The sequence below is a fragment of the Gigantopelta aegis genome, chromosome 14 (assembly GCF_016097555.1).
Source record: "Gigantopelta aegis isolate Gae_Host chromosome 14, Gae_host_genome, whole genome shotgun sequence".
Lineage (NCBI taxonomy): Eukaryota > Metazoa > Mollusca > Gastropoda > Neomphalida > Peltospiridae > Gigantopelta > Gigantopelta aegis.
Window position 1 is genome coordinate 48,803,936 of NC_054712.1, and position 23,895 is coordinate 48,827,830.

The 23,895-nt window shown below is 38.8% G+C and overlaps 1 protein-coding gene across 1 annotated transcript in view; it reads right to left on the reverse strand.

The window, feature by feature from the left end:
- LOC121388696 (endonuclease/exonuclease/phosphatase family domain-containing protein 1-like) overlaps nt 1–23,895 on the reverse strand; it is a 68,770-nt gene that overhangs the window by 8,280 nt on the left and 36,595 nt on the right. The window contains exon 3 of the mRNA XM_041520152.1: nt 488–1,566. Coding sequence (XP_041376086.1) covers nt 488–1,419 — 932 coding nt within the window. The 5' untranslated portion in view covers nt 1,420–1,566. The remainder of the gene's footprint in view (nt 1–487; nt 1,567–23,895) is intronic.

A 23,895-nucleotide genomic window follows, 5' to 3' on the forward strand; every position in this document is an offset into this window, starting at 1 on the left:
ATTTCTAACACTGGTGTTACTGGGATACATATGTATTGGATTTGAAGTCACATGACTGGCGCATCTACATGTAAATTCTTGTTAAGTCACATAACATTTAGTTTCTCAAGATGGAGTTACAAATTTTAAAACTCAAAACTGCTCTGGATTTTCATATGGACTGTTTAATTGGTTAACAAACTAAACAATGTTTGTATGCTAAATGAATTTTCTTTGTAGTCCATAATAGTAATTAATACTAGACACAAATGGACATTGTAATTCATGTCACTGTCTTTTAACATATGTTTAAGAAATTATGCAGAATAATTCAAATAAAATGCCTATACATTCACTGTACAAACAAAATCATGATATAGTATTTAATTATAATAGAATTAACCTTTTCAATATAGTATTAGTTAAATTTTTTCAACATTTCTTTTCTGGAATAAATTAATTGGCTGCAGTGTTTACAATATATACCTGTAAATAAAATGAAACTCACCCATTTTCTAGAATAGTCATACACACTGCATCCTGAACACCAATATTATTCGACTTGTCCGACGAAAACTGCTGCAGGTTCCACGTGGCCACTCTAAAAACTCTCCAGTTCCTGCTCTTGAAATTAAACGGAACCACGTCCGGTCTTTGCCCTTTCTTGGCAAGGGGTCCCAAAACATCCAACAAATTTTCTACAGACGAACTCAGCATCTTCCCCTTACCAATCCCACAGTCCCCACCTTGTGTAGCAGTGCTATGCGGTACATCACCGTTTAAGTGTCTATGACTCGTATTGTTAGACGCGGCGGGGGGGCTATCCAATGTCAGACCTTGTTTTATTGCACTAAGAACTGCCAGCCCAATTCCTTTCACTTTCAATAAATCATCAACGGATTTGTACGGACCTTTCTTGTCCCGGTAAGTCACAATATTTTCCGCTAAATTCTGTCCAACACCTTTTACTTTCATCAGCTGAAAGACGTTAGCCGTGTTGATGTTGACCACTGGGTTTATGTTTGTCACGTGATCCTTCAAGTTATTAACATCGATGTTGACACTGCCCTCTGGTGAGCCACTTTTCGATTCGTTTTTTCGGCTCACAATAATTTCCGACCGAATGTTGTTGAGCTTGGTAGCGCCCACACCCGACACTAGCGCCACATCCTCGACCTTCTTGAAACTGCCGATCTGTCTGCGATGTTCGATGATATTTTGCGCGGTCGGTCGGTTAATCCCGGGTAATGTCATCAGCTCCTCTTGAGTGGCCGTGTTTATGTTCACCAGGTTCGGCTGGCTCTCGCTGTCTTCGGTAGGAAAACTGAATGTCGCACTGAAGTTTCGCCGGTGACCTTTGCCCTTCGGAGTACAGATGCGGTTTTCGCGACATTCTTCAAATGTCCGTCGTGGAATACAGCAGCTGTTTACTGCACCCATTGTTAACCCCAAGAAGAACTTTCTTATGTTACATTTGCCATTTCAAAACAAATATGCTGGGCTTCCTAATGTGAAAATATGTTTTCTCTGTGTGTACTGGCCATGTCGTCGAAAGCAATCACATATACATGTAGTCCTTCAGGTAACCTGAAAGATAAATATACATATTTATTATCCACATGGTTCAACATAACAGAGTTAACAATCATATGAAGCATAAGTGCAATAACAAGTGTAATGACGTAATTGTGGGAATTGATGTCATAAGATGACGTTGCTTCTCCAGTCCCAGCTCAGACTGTGCATTTGAAATTAGACATCATTTCGTCGTCTCCTAGTTGTGGCTTAAACATTTTGAGTTGGGTCTTGTTATTCATAAAGAAAACAATAATAATATGGATAATAAAGAAATTATTACACTCGTATGCGAGTCGTACCGATTTTACGAAACTCGTGTCAGCGAGGGTAATACAAAAATCCCGACACTTGTTTCGTAAAATCAGTACGACACACAAGCTTGTATAATAATTTCTATATATGTAGAAATATACATACACTAACACTAACACAGAATGAATGTCTACCAACACCCCAGCACGAAAAACATCGGCTATTTGGGTGTCAAATTAAGGTATATATGCAACAATGAAGTGATGATTATACAGTTACATAGTCATTTAGCCTGCAATCATACGTCAAGATATACGACTAGATAAAAAGTTTCTATATTTTTGGAACATACATGTCATACTTTTACCCTACTTATTATCAAAGGAATGTTGATCTTTGACCCTACAACCTGAAGCAACAAATGAATGATACCCAAGCACAAAAAATACATTGGCTATTGGGTGTCGATGTAATCAAAGATGCAATGTAAAAACATAATTAAATAACTTGATAACAAAATATAATTTTTATTATAAAACATTTGAGTAAGAACTATTTCATTTTGGTGTATCAATATCCTAGTCGACAATGTGGACCTAACTTCTGTAAAACGGTAAAATTTTGAAAAAACAATTATTTTCATTTATTTTTTGTAGTATGTACGATACATAAAACTGGTCACCGAAGGTTAGAATGATGCATAGTATCAGGATGTTTGCCAGTCTAACTGTCACAGGATAAAGCTGATGTGTTAAACACGGTAACCAGTTATTGTCTATGGTACATATAACTAATGAATACATTTTTAACGACACCCTAGCATAAAAATAGAGATCGACTAGTATCTGACAAACAAAGGAATGTACATCGCTGATTATTTCCATTAATGTTAAAAATAGAGATCGACTAGTAGCTGTCAAACAAAGGAATGTACATCGCTGATTATTTCCATTAATGTTAAAAATAGAGATCGACTAGTAGCTGACAAACAAAGGAATGTACATCACTGATTATTTCCATTAATGTTAAAAATTCTATAATTATGTAATGTTTTTGTTTAACCGCACCACTTGAGCACATTTCTCATCAGCTATAGGATGTCAAACATTTGGTAATTTAACAGTCTTCGAAACCCGCTATATTTTTCCATTTGTAGTAAGGGATCTTTTATATGCACCATCTCACAGACAGGATAGCACATACCACAGCCTTGGATATACCAGTTGTGGTGCACTGGCCGAGATGAGAAAGAGCCCATTGGGCCCACCAATGGGGGATCAATCCTAAACCAACCGCACATCAAGCGAATGCTTTTCCACTGGGATACGTCCCGTCACTCAGTGTAAACAGCTGTAGGAAACATACATTAGAATACAATACAAATATCAATTAAGTATATTTTTAAAATTTGTAAAAAAATCCGATACATTTAAAACTGTATTTGCATACTAGTAAAACATCAATGTACATGTTTATCACGGTATGTGCTATATATATGTACATGTATATATACAAACACAAAGAACAGGCTGACAATGATTAAATTAATAAATATTTAGTATTTTCTGTCAAGTACAGGTACATGATAATTACAACAATCCAAGGTCCAGTGATAAACAGAACTATCGATAAGTACATACACATACCTGTTTACAGGTGGCTTGTTAATTAACACTGCTGATAACAAGACTTAAATCATGTATACACAACTGAAAGCATCAATATGTATAATATCCATTATAGTCGAGGTTAAAGATTAGATATAGCCAAGTACATGTTGTGCATATTGTAGCTTCCAACTAATGTAGATAATAAAATTTTTATTATTAACAGGCGATTCTCAATGGCAACACTCAATAATCTAGGGCAATAAATAAAAATAAAAAAAATAAAAAATTCACATTGACTATGTAGTTACAAACCTGCATTTTAATCATTGAATCAAAGCATTGCTTACTCGTTATGTTCAGGTGATCATAATTAATGCAATAAAATCTATCACACTATCGTAATTGGTCTTCGGTGGCCATTTAACTTACATCCATCATGGCAATGTACAATTTACTTAAATGTCTGATCGATGTTTCACATTTATTTATTATCTACTGTGGCACTGCCATAAACTCTTAATTAAGATAAAATCATATCCAATGGCCACTCAGAGAGTATACTCCCATGTATATACCTCTAAAATACCACACATACATCCATATAAACATAGGGGTGGGACGTAGCCCAGTGGTAAAGCGTTCGCTTGACGCACGGTCGGACTGGGATTAATCCCAGTCGGTGGGCCCATTAGGCTATTTCTCGCTCCAGCCAGTGCACGACTAGTATATCAAAGGCTGTGGTATGTGTTATCCTGTCTGTGAGATGGTGCATATAAAAGATCCCTTACTCTTAATTGAAGAGTAGCCCATGTAGTGGCGACAGCAGGTTTCCTCTCAATATCTGTGTGGTCCTTAACCATATGTCCGACGCCATATAACCGTACATAAAATATGTTGAGTGTCGTTAAATAAAACATTTCCTTCCATATAAACATATATTTAAACCTGTGTTAAGCAGCCACCAGAGAGTATCAAAAAGTGTTTAAGACGGGTGGCTGCTTAATACATGTTAATGTATACTACATTAAGGGGATTTGGAAGAATAAAAAAAGGTAACCTCTTAACAGGATGATTAATACAGGTGGTTGATAAAGCAGGTTTGACTGCATAAAGACAAGTGACTCATTCTCTAGGTCGATATATTTTCTTCATATTCAAAACTGAATGATTAAGCTAACAAAACAATCGATAAAAATCACACAATTATTAATTTTTAAGTAAAAACAAATAAAAAATAAAGTGTAAAAAATCAATCTTTAACACAATGCGCCCACATTGATCCCTTGCAGCTCCTTGAAATCTGATGAATGAGGGGGTGTACAGACCAACAGAACCAATGTGATAAAACAACCAATATACATACATGTAATCCTACCCTGTTTAACTTCTAACTGCTCTAATAGTATTGATACATACCCGATTACCCAAATATTGCATAATGTTAATGATTTGATCCGTTACAAATTAACAATGCCCAAAATTAAGCCCAAACTGTACATACACACTAGGGTACAATATATGTATGCATTGTATTTCTGCTGTGCCTAAAGTACATACCTCAGCAAAATCATCTTCCACTGCGTAACAACCTGCGACACAATAAAACTACTCCAGAAGCAGAATGAAGTATGTGCCTTGTGAAGCTTGTGAAATAGGTGTCTACGGTTGTAGCACTTTCACAACAACACTGTAATGCTTGGGAAATTGTGCATAGGAAACATCCCCCCAATGCTTTCAATGTTTTATGCAGTAATAGTTATATATATCCAGCAGTCTCCACCCTGCAAAGCTGGATCTTTATTGTAGTTTTGCTTTGATGTAGATATCAACATGTGCATTTCATTTTTAGCACAACAGGAGCGGGAGGTTTCAGATATTGATGCTAAATTAAGTTTCCTTTAGTATATCAGTTTCTCACACACCTGTGTAAGAGTTCCAGGTTTTTGTTTTTTTCAACACCACTAGAGTATACAGATTTATTTATCATCGGCTATTGGAATTTAGATTAGATGTTTAACAACATCCCAGCACGAAAAATACATTGGCTATTGGTTGTCAAACATTTGGTAATTTTGACAGTCTTAGAGAGGAAACACGCTACATTAGTACATGCAGCAAGGCATCTTTTATATGCACCATCCCACACACAGGATAGCACATAACCTTTGATATGCCAGTCGTGGTGCACTGGCTGGAATGACGGGGATCGATCCTAGACCAACCATAGATCAGGCGAGTACCACTGAGCTATGTCCCACACCTAGTCTCAGAGGAAGGAAGGAAATGGTTTATTTAACGACACACTCACATTTTATTTACGGTTATATGGCGTCAGACATATGGTTAAGGACCACACAGATGTTGAAAGAGCTGACCTGCTGTCGCCACTTCATGGGCTACTAGCTCTTTCTGATTAGCAGCAAGGGATCTTTTATATGCACCATCCCACAGACAGGAAGTCTCACAGGAATGATGGGCAGCAATTTAAGAGTGATGGCTCTCCTTAGATGTCAAGGTCTGTGACCCGATGCTTACAAACAAAAACCTGTTCAATCTTCAGGCTGCCCAGCACAACTGTATGAAAGATAAAAGTGGGACTGAAACAGTACATAGCAACATTAATCATTAAAATTAATGTGTAAATCACTATGAAACGGTAAACTTGATCTGTAACTGAACATGAAAAAGCTACACAATTTCACCTCAATATCTTGAGACAATGTGGGAAAAACCCCATATATGGAAAACTGCGTGGGACAAATTGACAGATAAGACAGGATTGAGATGAAAAAGTAAAGTTTGTTTTATTTAACGACGCCACTAGAGCACATTTATTTTTTATTTTATCATCGGCTATTGGACATCAAACATATGGTCATTCTGACACTTTTTTAGAGGCAACCCGCTGTCGCCACATAGGCTACTCTTTTATTTTATGACAGGCAGCAAGGGATCTTTTATTTGCGCTTCCCACAGGCAGGATAGCACAAACCATGGCCTTTGTTGAACCAGTTATGGATCACTGGTCGGTGCAAGTGGTTTACACCTACCTATTGAGCCTTGCGGAGCACTCACTCAGGGTCTGGAGTCGGTATATGGATTAAACATCCCATGCCTCGACTGGGATCCGAACCCAGTACCTACCAGCCTGTAGACCGATGGCCTAACCACGCCGCCACCGAGGCCGGTGGATTGAGATGAAAGCTACAGTCTGAATCCCCTCTGGTTGGACCGGTAGGGGACTAATAACTAAACCCATGGACAGGCTCAATATACTAGTGCTACAACTGCATTTTTTCAGCAGAGTATTGAAGGAGCACACTACTTCAGACATGGCAAAAATAACATTTGAGCGACACAAATAAAATTTCATCTTACATAAGACTTTCAGGGTGTAAATTTAATATGCTCAGATTATATGGTGCCACAAATTGGGAGATGTATCTTGGTGCAGAAAAAAAAGATGTTCCATAATTGTTGATTTTTATAATAGCATAACCAATATGCACACTTTAACAGTAATTCACAGCATTTTGAAACAAAAAGGTAGGAAAAATAGGACAGAGCAAAAAGTAAGCAAAAGTAGTTAAAAGTACTGGACAGCCTGAATCTTAGAAACAAGCCTCTAAAAGAAGTGTCATCCATACAAACAGCCAGCTTATATACACAATGTACATGTATGTAGTCTGGAGTGTTAAGTCTGGACTTTTAAAAGTCATAAGCATGGGTCCTACTATGTCGACACTACAATCATATTCATAACCAGTGGTAAAGCTCTTGCCTGATGCCAGGTCAGTCTAGGATTGACCCTCTTCTGTAAGCCAATTGGGCTGTGAGCCAACTGGGCTATTTCTTGTTCCAGCCAGTGCTCCACAAATGGGCCACGTAGTTCCAAGAACACATGTAATTCATTTAACCCTGGGTTAGTGTAATATTTTCCTTTTCATTATTTTTTTGCACCAACACAACAAACTTTAGATTTGATTATGTATGGAAATTAGGAATTTTTTTATTTAACGATGCATCTCCAACACAATTAATTTATGTTATATGGTGTCGGATATGTGGTTAAGGACCACACAGATATTGAGAGAGGAAACCCGCTGTTGCCACTTCATGAGCTACTCTCTTCGATTAGCAGCAAGGGATCTTTTATATGCACCATCCCATACACAGGATAGCACATACAACAACCTTTGTTACACCAGTCGTGGTGCACTGGCTGGAATGAGAAATAGCCCAATGGGTCCACTGACAGGGATTGATCCCAAAACGACCATGCATCAAGCGAGTGCTTTACCACTGGGTTATGTTTCGCCATCATGATTATGTATGGATATCTTTGTTTATTCAAAGTCAAGTCTCACCATTGAACAATTACTATTAGTATTTATTCAGTCCTTGGTTTTGGAAATTTTTGCCAACCAAAATAACATTTGAACTGGCCCCTGGTGTAATAAAAGTCATGGTATTATACTGTGGGATCATGCATATAAAAAGGTTCCATTGCTGCCAATAGAAAAAAAAAGTAGCCTACAGCTGCAGCAGGTTTCTTCTCTAATTGTATCAGATCCTTAATCACAATGAATAAATGATCAGTTTAACGACATTCCATCAAGAAAAATACCCCCTCTATCCTCCCCCCCCAAAAAGTCGAGTGCTTGGTTAAATAACATTTCTTTCAACACACCAGGTGCCAGCAATACCCGAACTGCGAACTGCTGACTGTTGCATCAGGGAATGCGCAGCTACAGAGGGTGCAGCAGTGATGACCACACGACTACCTATTGATCTGGTACACTGTACACAGACTGCTGTTAGACAATCACCAACAGGTGTCACTGTTAGGTATGAATAGGGCCTACTTCACAACTCACGAATAATGTAGCAACTTACTCTAACATGCTGTTAATAACTTCAAACACACAAATTTAATGATAATCAGCAGCTAAACTAAACTAGAAATTTGAAAAGGTCAATTCACTGAAAGTGTATTATTACAGTCACTTATCTACACTGATGCCATAAAATCATACAGTCATCATCTATATATACACACACATAAACATGTACGTTAGGTTCCTGTACAATGTATATATACAAATATTGCTAATATACTGAACAAAATAAGAAACTTCCGCTAACTTTGCTTGAACATAACTTGATGAAAACAAACCGGGGGAATAATTGTTATATATGCTTTTAAAGAGTGTTCCATGATGCATCGTTTGGTGCAAAAATCATGGCCATAGGTTAACAGAAACTGGGAGAAATTTTGACCAAGTTTGGTAGGGGTTAAAAAAAAAAACCCACCCACTTAACAACGGGTATGACCACCTCTTGAATTGACCACTGCAGTGCATCGCAAGCACATAGAATTGACTAAAGTGTTGATTTCTGCCTGTGGAATATTGTTCCATTCCTGAATGAGCTCTTGACGAAGTTCGTTGACGTTAGCGGGTGTGATGGGACGAAGCCTCAATCGTCTGTCCAGACTATCCCAGACATGCTCGATGGGGTTGAGATCAGGACTTTTAGCGGGCCAGTCATCAATGAAATCAATCTTATTTGTCCTAAGAAAATTTACAGTGTATCTAGCTGTATGAGAGGTGGCATTATCATGCTGAAAAATCAAGATGTTGGCGTTGTTATGGAACAGAGGAATGTCGATGAGCGAGAATGTAATCGCGGTAACGTTGAGCATTTAAATTGCCATCAATGACGACTAGTGGTGAACGATAACCATGGGCAATGGCTGCCCAGACCATGACACAACCCCTACCCCCGAAACGATCTCGTTCAAGAACACAACAGTCAGCATATCGTTCATTTTTCCTACGGTAGACACGCACCCTGCCATCACCACGTTGTAAAGAAAATCTGGATTCATCCGAAAAAAGAACGGTATTCCAGCGTCGCCGTATCCAACGAGTGTGTACACGTGCCCAATTAAGATGATTTAGACGATGACGTTGCGTTAAAACGCATCCAACGTAAGGATGTCGTGCGTGTAAACCGTTCTCCCGCAGACGATTACGAACAGTTTGCCCACTGATTCAGTTATTATGAAGCCCAGGTGTGTTAGCAGCAGTAGCAGTGGCAGTTTGGAATCGATTGCGCAAATGCGTGTTCATGATATAACGGCCTTGACCACATGTTGTAACACGCGGACGTCCACGACGTGGCAAGTCGTTGGTGCTTCCTGTCGTTCGAAATCTTATGCGAAGATTTCGTATCACTCGACTAGAACTCCCAACATGCCTTGCAACGTCTTCTGTTGACATGCCACCATCAAGCATGCCAATCGCCCGTTCGCGTAAATTATTGGGTATTCTTGGCATACTAAAAATGCTACAATGTAAAAAAACGTTAATTTGTTTTTTAATTTTGAAGCGTTTTTGTTCACTTGACAACAATGTCAGTAAGACAAGTAAAACAAATTGACCGAATACTACATGGGACATGTCGAACTATGGATGCACGTACAAATTGAATTTCACGTTTTGACGATTAACAGTGCAAAAATAATCGATAAAATTCATGAATCCTGATAATACAGCTCAAGGCTAATACTACCTATATAATTTCATTACACAATGAATTCTTTAACACAACAAATACTATATGTACAAATCGGAAGTTTCTTTTTTTGTTCAGTATATGTATACAATGTATATTACAACTATTTTTAATTCTGAAGAAAAGCACTAACCAACAGCATCTCACCAGGTCACAGTTTGTGTTTAACACTACCACTAGAGCACATCGATTAATTAATCACTGGCTACTGGATGTCATATATTTGGTAATTTGACTTGTAGTCTTTTAAAAAAATTCTCGTTCCAACCAATGCATCACAACTGGACAAAGACTGGTATGTGCTTTCCCTGTCTGTGGGAAATTTAAGTGCATATAAAAGATCTCTTGCTGCATTAAGAAAAATGTAGCGGGTTTCCTTGGATGACTAGTCAGAATTACCAAATATCTGACATCCAACAACCCATGATTAATTAATGTGCTCGATAAACAAAACATCTTCGAGAAAGCCAGCCATACTTTTTCAATTAGCATCAAGGGATCTTTTATATGCACTTTTTCAAAGACAGGACATCACATACCAAGGCCTTTCATATACCGGTCATGGTGTAGTGGTTGGGATGGGAAAAAACCCAATTGAAAATGTCCACCGATGTGGTACGATCCTGTAGCTCAAGCACCATGGGCAACCTTGAAGTTCCCTCAACTATAATGTAACAATCGTGATAGCATTTAAAATAAAACTGAGAATACTACACAGGTACACGAGTGGCCAAAGGCTATCATTTCCTACTAGTTACCTACTGAAGTTCCCTCAACTATAATGTAACAATCGTGATAGCGTTTAAAATAAAACTGAGAATACTACACAGGTACACGAGAGGCCAACGGATATCATTTCCTACTAGTTGCCTATTGAGCGCCAGCAATTTTGATACACGTTTAAACAATGAGTTGTAACACAAATAGTATTATTACCCCAGCAGGCACTCATAATGGGGAAAATAAAAATAATTTCTCATTGAGAAATTATCATGCATTAGTTTAACGTACACTACTATTGGACAATTTGACACCAACAAACCAATCACCTTGTCGGTACTAAATACGACGTCATCACTATTTGGCAAAGCAAAGCACACACAATGACATCATGTAGTTAAGCGTTTGCATTTACGTATTTCTGGTTTCAATGTTAAACTTGTAATAAAATGGTAGTTTAATGCAATTCATCATAGATATTGTTTTACAGAATATATAGAACTTTGGGTTTTGAAAAATATCTGTGAACCATGAATAAAATACAAAATTAAAGCAATACCCAGAACAGTAAAGTAGTTAACGTCGTTTCTATATACATGGATAAGTAGCCAATGTAGGCTATATAGAAAATAAAGGCTTAAAAAAACCCTAAATAGTTGGGGTAATAAATTAACTCGGTACCAGTTATTATAAAATTTATGTCCCTAATGAAATAATTTTCACTTGTCATGAGCTTCAGCTTCAGCTTCAGCTTCAGCTCGTGACAAGTGAAAATTATTTCATTAGGGACATAAATTTTATAATCACGAGGACATAAATTTGATAATAACTGGTACCAAGTTTGTTATCCTACAGACACGAATGTGGTATTCCATGTCTTACATATCCTCAAAATGCATGTGCAAAATGACAATTTGTGTGGATATTAAAAAAATATAAGCAAAATAAGCATTTAGTGGTCCCATTTTCTTAATGTATCATAATGAGATGCTATAATATTACTAAGGTAGATGATTATGTTTATTAGAAGGTTGCACATACATGTATGCACCATGAAACATTAAAATAAAGTTATATACTTCCTACTGCAAAAACAGAAATAAAGTCTGACAAAACAGGTTTTCTTCAACTACATTAATTACTATACTACATGCAGTATAAAGCAAACTATATCATACAAGACTATAAAATACGACTCAAATAAAATTATAATTCAATCTAGAAAAACAAATGCCATTTATATTTACATGTTTTCTATGTATATTCTGTATTTGGATCACTGCTCATGTATAATACGCTCCCCCAGGTCTATTGTTGTACAGTGTAATGTTCATGTACACAGTGTCATGTTCTATTATGTCCTCGGTCCACGAACACCTCCAGGAAGAAGAGTCATACCTATATCCCATGACAATCTCTGAATCACTGTACCCAATTATTGATTGGTCGATCATTCTACTGCAGTCTTTATAATCAAAACTAAAGTCGACACAAATGTCATGTCTCGTTTGTTCAATTATCCAAATTGAGGGTAGGGTGGGGTGGGGGAATAGACAAAATATGGAAATTATTTTAAACAGGACAGAAATGTTTTATTTAATGACGCACTCATTTTATTTATGGTTATATAGTGTCTGACAAATGTTAAGGACCACACAGATATATGAGAGGAAACCCGCTGTCACCACTTCGTGGGCTACTCTTTTTCCATTAGTAGCAAGGGATCTTTTATATGCACCATCCCAGAGACAGGATAGTACATACTACAGCCTTTGTTAAACCAGTTGTGGAGCACTGGCTAGAACGAGAAATAGTCCAATGGGCCCACTTATTTTAAATATGACTGATCTGAAGCTTACAGAACATGAGACAACCGTAAAGTCAACCAACAGCCTACGGTTGGTTTCTCAAAGTTGATAATTAGCCTAGCTGAACACACCAGTCCAGCCGTCATTATCCCGGGGCAGGATGTTGCTGACAGGGCACTCAACATACTCAGGAGAAGAATATCAGTGTGATTCTAGCCTCCATAGTTAATTACCATACATGTTCATGCATAATTACGCTTTTTATATTTTCTCCTATAATACATTAAACATTGATGTAATGACTGGGTTACTGTAACCATCAGCTGTTTCCACTATCCTCTATAAATACACAGAACGTCAGTGCTTTGATCACAATTACTGATGTACAAGTCATATGGTTAAACCTAGGTGTATATTTCAAACTAACAGAGCACTGGCATCAGTGGCGTAGATATTAAACTTTGGGCTTAACGGCATGTAGGTACTGGGTTCACACCCCAGTAGTACGTACTGCCTCTATCTAGCGACGAGTTTTAAGGGCGCAGTGGTTAGTACCAGCTCCCACCCAGGACAGGTTTTAAGGGCCGAGTGGCTAGTACCAGCTCCCACCCAGGACAGGTTTTAAGGGCTCAGTGGTTAGTACCAGCTCCCAACCAGGACAGGTTTTAAGGGCGCAGTGGTTAGTACCAGCTCCCGCCCAGGACAGGTTTTAAGGGCGCAGTGGTTAGTACCAGCTCCCACCCAGGACAGGTTTTAAGGGCCGAGTGGCTAGTACCAGCTCCCACCCAGGACAGGTTTTAAGGGCTCAGTGGTTAGTACCAGCTCCCACCCAGGACAGGTTTTAAGGGCGCAGTGGTTAGTACCAGCTCCCGCCCAGGACAGGTTTTAAGGGCGCAGTGGTTAGTACCAGCTCCCAACCAGGACAGGTTTTAAGGGCTCAGTGGCTAGTACCAGCTCCCACCCAGGACAGGTTTTACGGGCTCAGTGGCTAGTACCAGCTCCCACCCAGGACAGGTTTTAAGGGCGCAGTGGCTAGTACCAGCTCCCGCCCAGGACAGGTTTTAAGGGCGCAGTGGTTAGTACCAGCTCCCACCCAGGACAGGTTTTAAGGGCGCAGTGGTTAGTACCAGCTCTCACCCAGGACAGGTTTTAAGGGCCCAGTGGCTAGTACCAGCTCCCACCCAGGACAGGTTTTAAGGGCGCAGTGGCTAGTACCAGCTCCCGCCCAGGACAGGTTTTAAGGGCGCAGTGGTTAGTACCAGCTCCCACCCAGGACAGGTTTTAAGGGCGCAGTGGTTAGTACCAGCTCTCACCCAGGACAGGTTTTAAGGGCCCAGTGGCTAGTACCAGCTCCCACCCAGGACAGTTTTTAAGGGCTCAGTGGTTAGTACCAGCTCCCACCCAGGACAGGTTTTAAGGGCTCGATTTAAGGCCACTATACAGACTTCTCTCTATCAACCACTAACTACAATGTACACACTAACCTACTGTCCTCGACGGCCTGGAGAAAGACTTGGCCCTGTGGTAAAGTGCTCGCTTGAAGTGCGAGCAAGACTTGGCCCTGTGGTTAAAGCGCTCGCTTTAAGTGCGAGCAAGACTTGGCCCTGTGGTTAAAGCGCTCGCTTTAAGTGCGAGCAAGACTTGGCCCTGTGGTTAAAGCACTTGCTTGAAGTGCGGTCTGTTTGGGATTGAACCCTTTTGGGCCCATTAAGCCCATTTATCATTACAGCCAGTGCACCATGACTGGTATATCAAAGGCCATGGTATGTGCTATCCTGTCTAAGATGACACATATAATAGATCTCTTGCTACTAATGGAAACATGTTGCAGGTTTCCTCTTAAGACTGTCAAAATTACCAAATGTTTGATTTATTAATCATCGGTTATTGTATGTCAATGTGCTCTAGTGGTGTCATCAAACAAAACAAACCAACTTGACAGACAACCCAGACAGACAAAGTGTGGACAGCTACCGACAGACAGCCCAAGTGTGGACAGCTAACGACAGACAGCACAAGTGTGGACAGCTAACGACAGACAGCACAAGTGTGGACAGCTAACGACAGACAGCACAAGTGTGGACAGCTAACGACAGACAGCACAAGTGTGGACAGCTAACGACAGACAGCACAAGTGTGGACAGCTAACGGCAGACAGCCCAAGTGTGGACAGTTAATGACAAACAGTCTGGTTAGCCAACATGTGGACAGTTAATGACACACAGCCCAGACAGTGGCGATAGCTAATTAGATACAAGCATATAAATAAACCTATAAACACACAACACAACTCACTGTAATATACTGCAGGTCATCTCCCATAAAACAATGATGTACGTGTCCCGTACTGGCCATCCCTGATTCCCTCACATTGTCACACATCCAAGAATTACATGTATCTATATTGGCTGCCTTTGATGTCCCTAGGCTGAACTAAGCACCTACATGTAGGTGAGAAGGCAATTACACCTCTGCAGATGCCGGTTCTTGATTAGTTCCAGCTCAGTGATGCGTACCTTTTTGGAGCAGTTTGAGTTGGCTGGTCATGAAAGATAATGTTTTGCGTGTTATCATCCTGTTATGGTTGCCTCGTACTAAATCAATTGTCACTAGATATAGTGTTAATGTTTTCTATTACAGGATACTATGAATGGAACACAACAGTAGTTATGTTATTAAAAATAATGCTAAATTATGTCTTAAGAATTATCTTTTTAATAAAGTTGCTGGATAAAGCACCATTATTCTTTTGAAAGGACAAATAAAAAAGGAAAAAAAAAGCAGAAGAAAACTGGTCTGTAAAAACATAGCATGACTTATCTGCCCTTTACAAATTTGACCTGTCATCAGATGGGGAAAACATTAATTAAAGTCAAATGGATTTTGTTTAATGACAATTCAGCACATTAGTAAAGGTTAATTTATAACGGAAATGGATAGTTCGTTCAGTGCAGATGCAGCTGGTATATTTATGTAGGGTCACATAATGATGGGCAAATGTAAGTTACATAAAAATGGAAGATGAACATTTTAACACATAACATCAAATGAAGGAAGGAAATAGGTTATTTAAAAACGCACTCAACACATTTTATTTATGGTTATATGGCGTCGGACATACGGTTAAGGACCATACAGATATTGAGGGAGGAAACCCGCTGTTGCCACTTCATGGGCTATTCTTTTCGATTAGCAGCAAGAAATTCTTTATATCATGTATGTTCGGTATATTTGTTGCGTTTAGTGTTTTTCAAGTGGTGATGTCAGTATTTTTGAACGAAGTAAACACTTTCTTATTTTAATAGCCAATCTGAATTTGAAGATAAAGCAAGGATGTTTTTCAATGACGTCACGTTTCATACGATTGACAAATACTGTGACAAATACTGTGTGGCAACACGTTTGATTCAATTGGTCTGATTGACTTGTGCAAGTGACTCATACGAGCGACTGACTTAATTCTATTGTATCGTGTAGCAGGCCCTTTAGACAGGATCAGGGGCCTAATTCACTAAACTCTCGCAACTTTGTCAATTAGGCCCCTGGTGTTTAGAGTGTCTCGTTTTAGCATTTAGGAAATTTGCAACCACGAAACATGGCCAGTTTTGAGCACCTTTCTGGTTTGTTTAGTGTCCGGTATAGACAGGTTTCAAGGCCTGAGAATTGAACACCCTTTATGTGTTATGCCAAAACAAATCCAGGTAACCCATGTCAATTTTACGTAACCCATCATGAACTTGTAAATGATGCGATAAAATCAAATGCGCTGACAAAAAAATTAGCTATACAAACTATACGAGCGGCATACGAACGAAACTGATTGCTCTCGCAAATTTTCAGAAGCCTGGGTTTCACTGCATAATCTTAAATTATAGAATCGGCTTAAGCGGTCTGTAACTGTACAAACACGTTTAGCCAATTTCAGATTGTTCATACATAGCATTTAATTATGATATTAAATATTGTAATTGTCGTGTTTAGTGTGTCCCCCCCCCCCAAAAAAGAGAAAAAAGTTTGTTTTGTTTATAACGACACCCATTAGATCGCATTGTTTTATTAGTCATCGGCTATTGGATGTCAAACAATTGGTAATTCTGACAGTCTTACAATTTTATATGCACCATCCCATAGACAGGATAGCACATACCACGACCTTTGATGTACCAGGGGCGGGATGTAGCCCAGTGGTAAAGTGTTCTGTTGATGCGTGGTCGGTCTATTTCAGTGAGTTGGGCTATTTCTCGCTCTAGCCAGTGCACCACGACTGGTACATCAACGGTCGTGGTATGTGTTATCCTGTCTGTTGGTTGGTGCATATAAAAGATCCCTCGCTGCTAATCAAAAAGTAGTCCATGAAGTGGCGACAGCGTGTTTCCTCTCAATATCTGTGTGGTCCTTAACCATATGTCGACGTCATATAATCGTAAATATAATGTATAATCGTAAATATAATGTGTTGAGTATATCTTATGTTAAATAAAACTTTTTTTTTCTTTCTTTCTGGGGTGTTCAGTAATTTAGCACAGTTGTTATTTTGCATATATATATATATATATATATATATATAAGGTGTCATGCCACTAACTTCCTGTAGAGAATTAACACATTTTTTCTTTTACTGGTTAATCCCATGATTAATATTGAGCAGAAACAGAATTACCGGTTAGTACTAACATTTGTAATTACACACTAACAAATATATCGGTTACTGCAAAATAAATTGTTCACAAAATATAAAATAGGTCATCCTCATTATGACCTCATTTCTACTAACTGACAATTTAACACACTATAAAATACTTTTCCTACAAATTTTAAAAAATAAAGTTAATTTAGACATTTTAAAAAGCAAAGATTGTATTCATATATTCATTAAATACATATGGTACACTTTTTAGACAATGCAGTTTTGACTAATCTGTTATTTTAAGAGCACACGTCATAGACATGAAAATGAAGAATCATTGTTTAGAACAGACGTCATAGATATCAACATCATAGATATTAAAATGAAGATGAATTATTTAGGTGTGAAAGTAGGACACGTCTGTGGGAGATCACTTGTACATGTCAGGGGTTGAAATACTTGTTGGTTTACCAGCCTCTGTGATGTCTGGTTAAGCCATCAGACTTGAGGCTGCTACATGTAGGTTCTGGGTTCACACCCTGGAAGTGGCTTCCATCCACAGTGACTTGTGACTCAATGGGTACAAAGGAAGGAATGTTTTTATTTTAACAACACTCTCGACACATTTTAATTAGTTACATGCTGTGTGACCTATGTTTAGGACCACCTAATTGAAAGAGGAATCCTTACTAAATAGCTACATTGTAAATTTGGTAATAAACAAAACTAGCATTTGTATTTTTGCCGCCTTAATAGTTGTAATAGTAGTTTGGCTGTCTGCAAGAGGTTAATACCCAAACTATTGGCTACTCTTTCAGATTTTTTTTTTATATGCAGCATCCCCAAGACAAGATGGTACATACCACAGCCTTTGATACACCAGTTGTGGAGCACTGGCTGGTACAAGAAATAGCGTAATGTGCCCACTGGTGGGACTCATCCTAGACCGACTGCATCACACAAGTATCTTACGACTGGGCTATATCCCACTGCTAATGGGCAGGTATAATAAGACCACTACACCGACCCCTCTCACTAACCCAGTGTCTTGGACAGACTACCCAAACAGCTGCTTGAACCTTGGTTATATATATAAGCATAAAAAACCCATTTGAAATGAAAGAAAGAAATGTTTTATTCAACGATGCACTCAACACATTTTATTTACGGTTATATGGCGTCGGACATATGGTTAAGGACCACACAGATTTGGAGAGGAAACCTGCTGTCGCCACTACATAGGCTACTCTTTCCGATTAGCAGAAAGGGATCTTTTGTTTGCACTTCCCACAGGCAGTATAGCACAAACTATGGCCTTTGTTGAACCAGTTATGGATCACTGGTCGGTGTAAGTGTTTACACCTACCCATTGAGCCTTGCGGAGCACTCACTCAGGGTTTGGAGTCGGTATCTGGATTAAAAATCCCATGCCTCGACTGGGATCCGAACCCAGTACCTACCAGCCTGTAGACCGATGGCCTAACCACAACGCCACTGAGGCTGGTCATTTGAAATGAAATGCAATTGGTTGCCTGGTAATGGTAATCAATAGCAATCACATACATGTATTTGTTATCAGGTGCACAGAAAACCACCCAGTGTTAATCACTAAAAGCTACTCCTAGGTGACCCCTAATATGCCTTATCTGGGGGGGGGGGGGGGGGGGGGGGGGGGGGGGGGCAACTGGCCCCTGAATCCTTACATAATATTTCAATCTGATTAATTAGGATAACTTGGTAAATCATCAATGCCCAAGGCTTAGCTATAATTTATACATGTAGCTTTTCAGCAGGCCACATTAAAATGATACAAGTTGAATAAAAAAGGAAGAAACCACTTACGTGTACACGTCCCAAGCATTAAACATCAGATCATTCACCCCAACAGAAAGCAGGTTTTTTTTGGGTGTTTTAAAAAATATATATATAAATGTCGGAACTACTGGCATAATGAGCAGCAAACAGCAAACAGAATGCGCATGTATCAGCTTGGTGCATGTCAATAGATGTTTATAAATAGCAACTGCAACAACAACAGTGCAATAAGTCCAACTCCTGTTAAACACTTGTCTAGGGGAGGCAACTTACAGCAATAGTGATCAGTTTCCAAAGGTCAGCATACTACATTGACAAATCATTCAGTACATATATACATGTATATATATATATATATATATATGTACCAGTACATATACCATTGCATATTGCTGTATTTTACAAGGCCACTATATACTACATGTATGCATACCTTGCCAGGACTATAGCTCTTACATGGGTGAGCAAAACATTTCACCAAATTATCTTTAAAAAAAAGAGAGCAAAAAACCAGTGTTATTTTCCAACAAATATTGATTACATCAAATTTGTAACCAAATTAAAATAGAATTTGCTAGTTCCTAAAATTTGTACTTGGTGAATTTGGTACATTAGTCCATCAGATCAGATGGAAACTTTAGCCAACCGTTACCAAAGAGCTGACCAAGTTTTTTTTTGTATCATTGTAAATGTATATATCCCAGGAGTTCATTTCTGCCTGATAGCAAGCTGAATATAGTAGCTTTAGTGTTGTATGTCATGTCAAATCATTTGATAGACATGTGCAGTTAGGCAGAACACAAAACCTCGAACATTTACAGGCCACCATAGTAAGAAGAGCACAGTAAGAAGAGTCTCGGGAGTGGGTGCCCAATTGATCCAATTCATTTCCAAGAGCTGTTTCTCCCCAGTTGCACCAACTCTCCATCCTTTGCCATGTGGTGTTGGAACGTTGGCGTTGGCTCTTAAACTCCTCCTCCAGACAGCTTCTTGATACTTAGCTTGCATTGTATGTGTTCACAAAGCATGATGACATGTTGGAAGTTGGTGAGGATCAATCTGCCACTTCTTCACCAATATTATCAGGTATTAAAATTTGTTGTCGAATGTTGTTGTTGTTGACTTAGGTTCGTATATGGTCTCACAACACGTCATCTGCCATTGAAATCAATGTTAAATTGCCCAATTTCAAATGAAGATTGCCAATAGAATGGGTTCTCGTTAGCACTAACAACATACACCAATGCATTTATGCTCACTCCAAAATTGAGAACATTTCCGTCTCAGTTTTTTGCTATATGACCGCATCTGGCTGTAGTACCTGTCCGAACAGGTAGTTCATTAACCGATTCACTCTGGCTGTCTCTTGCGCTATACACCTATGTCCCAAAAGTCTATGCGCAATATTACAAAATAACATGGGCAAAATACTGCCATTAAACATACATATTGTTTTAATTCTTTCCAAATTCCTAGAAGTGAATATGTGAACCACACCATGGGTGACAATTAGGAACTGTAGTGATGAATGAACTCTCATCCGGAAGTGAACTGTATAGTGAGACCTAAACGACATCTAAAAACTTCCATTTTATAGAACATACCAGCTTTCAAGTTCCATTCTACACCCAGTTGCTGGAATGAAGACTGGGATTAAAGGATCTGCCACAAGGAGCTTCATAGCATTGATCTTCTCACACCCATCAAACATACAGACCGTGTCACAACCTTTGAATGTGTGCATGCCTAAGAGTGCTTTTCAAACAGAACTCCCTAGTACCATCGCTATGGTGTCAGTGTCAATATACCTAACTCTAGCTGTTCTGCATTTCATATACAGGGTGAATGTTATGTCTGTTTTGAAAGTGAGACAGAACACTAAGATGTCGGTGTCATCTCAGACTATCACAACTGACAGGAAGCCTTCTGCTGCTGCATGAGATACATGGAATAGAATTCTGATGTCTGCTTCTTCTTGACTTGACTGCAGTTCAGGAACAACCACACAGCCAGCTTCTGTGATTTGATGACACTGCTCATCACATGTGACATAAGAGTGTTTTACCATTCAACTTGCTGGCATTTTCTGGTTGGATCTGGTCACTAATAATGCAGTTAATTGAAGATTGTTTTGTTTTGACTGCTCGCAAGAAACTTTCACCACTGAACTGCTGTTTGTTTGGATGTGATATTCTTGTATTGCATGTCACCATTTTGACCTCGCATTTGCCTGTCCAAGCCTTTGATTGAAGTATCCCGGTATACACCATGTGACGGTGTCAATGCGTTCACTATTTGCAGCTGATGCTTCATGGAGTGCTATGAACAAGATGGACGAGGACAGTTCAAAGATTTTGCGTTCTCCTTTTATTTTATTCACACATGACATTTCATCAACTATGCAAGCTTGAGTGTCTTGGAATTGTTTTTGCTAGTGCTGTATTCTTCTGCAGGGTCTTCGCCAGAACAGATTTGCTGTTCTTGTGTAACATCCCATCAGCAGTAGCTAGAGACCAGGGAACAGGGCGAAAAGGTTATTCGAGAACTTCTCTCATGTCAATATCACATGTCTGTGCCATTAGGATCAAGATACTAAACAAGTTTGTTGTTGATTTGAGCTTCATTGTTTGACCATTTGTCTTGATCTTAGTTGCTTTATTGGTATGGGTGAATGTTTTTAACATACTTTTGGGAGAGGGTTATGAAATGTTACTGTTGGAGGATCACTGTCAAGACGCTGTACCTTGAATGTTTCATATAGCTCTTCTAGTATTTGAGCCCTAGATATGTCATCAGCAATGTCCTTTAGAGCATTAGAGATGTTTTGTAAATCAACTGATTCTTGAAAAAAGACTCACAAAATCTATGACACCCACCACTGATGCAACTTAGTGCTCATCTTTCTTTATACACTGATTGCTAATTTCTGCCTTATGAAGATCACTCTTGCTGAAGCCCAGCATATCACGGAACATTCTAACATATCCACTCTAATATTCAGCAATCACTTGGTTTAAAGAAAAAAGATGAAAAGTTTTTATTAAATTTTAATGACACATCCAACATTTTAATTATGGGTATATGGCATTAGACATATGGTTAACAACCACAAAGATAATTAGAAACCTTTGTTTAACAAGTTGTAGAGCACCAATTTTCTTTTAGCACATTCACCAAATTGCTAAAAAAAAAAAAAAAAAAACCACACAAAAAACCCACATTTCCAGCCGAAACCCTACATCTGGTATGCCAGGTTTGTTAGAAAGAAATAAAGAAATGTTTTATTTAACGACGCACTCAACACATTTTATTTACGGTATATAGTGTCAGACATTATGGTTAAGGACCACACAGATTTTAAGAGGAAACCCGCTGTCGCCACTACATGGGCTACTCTTTCCAATTAGCAGCAAGGGATCTTTTGTTTGCACTTCCCACAGGCAGGATAGCACAAACCATGGCCTTTGTTGAACCAGTTATGGATCACTGGTCGGTGTAAGTGGTTTACACCTACCCATTGAGCCTTGTGGAGCACTTACTCAGGGTTTGGAGTCGGTATCTGGATTAAAAATCCCATGCCTGGACTGGGATCCGAACCCAGTACCTACAAGTCTGTAGACTGATGGCCTGCCACGACGTCACAGAGGCCGCTCCCAGGTTTGTTCGAGCAGCCAATCGGCTAGTGGTCTTTCAAATGGCAGAACCAATAAACATGCTGGGAGGTAGTACCAGTTGGAATCAGTATAACATCGTACGGGTCGCTGCCGAAACACCATTTAAAATGTTATTGTTGTATGTAATTATTATATGTAGCATAGTTAATGTATCTAATTTAAAATGGGAGCTTAACATTCCTACGACATGAAGTTCAGTATTAGTAAAAAGACTATGTATACTAGTTGGCCTGTATGCCAGGAAAATAAAGTACCCAGTTTTCCCATGAGCTATATATTGTATATTGTGTATATATTGATGAATGAATGAATGTTTAATGACACCCCAGCATCAACAAACATGTCAATAAGACACCATACAGTGCCATACTGCTCCCCCCACCCCCCTGAGTAATATGAAGCAGTTTTACATGGTGAACGTAGACAGAATGAAAGAATGATTATCGGCACCCTAGCACAAAAAATACATAAATCTGTCATTGGGTGTCAAACTAAAGAAAATGTAAAAATGAAGTCATCATCAACATCATCATAAACATTAAATTACAACAGTGTAAAGAAATGTGCAAAAAATTGAAATATCAGAAAGATAAAATTAAAATTTACAATAAAATTCAGTATCACGGAAGAAATTTCAACAAAAGTGCAGGATAGAATTGAAATGATTGCATCACATTTCCCCTACCAAATATCTGTCCTAGTATATATTACTTAGATGACTGTACTCCAATATGTGACACCATCGGAGTACACCGACAGTGCTCACACTGGGGTGGAAGATCAATCTTCAAAATAAATGAACGAGTCAAGTATGTATGACTGATACGAAACTTAAGACGACACACACAAGATGTTAAAGTTACATGAGCCTGCCAACACTAATCCCAGTACATACCTGAGAAGTTTACATACTTCACACAGACAGTAACAAAAGACTGACAGCTCAGACAGGTGAGAAAGTCTTGTGTTGCACTACACAGACAGGTGTCCTACACCAAATCAAACCCCATGGATGACTATGATAACAGTAACATGTGTCCAAAGTTGCTACATACAATGTTTCAATCAAAGTACACACACCATGTTTTAGTGTCCTGTATTCAGCAGCCACCTGTGTTAAGGACTGCCCTCAGTTTGCTGTCTTTGTAGTTTAAATAAATAAAATCTCATACTAATATTATAAAAAAAATATTTAATATCTATATAGACATGATCGACTCATCCCAATGTTTGAAATATAGGTAAAATTTCAT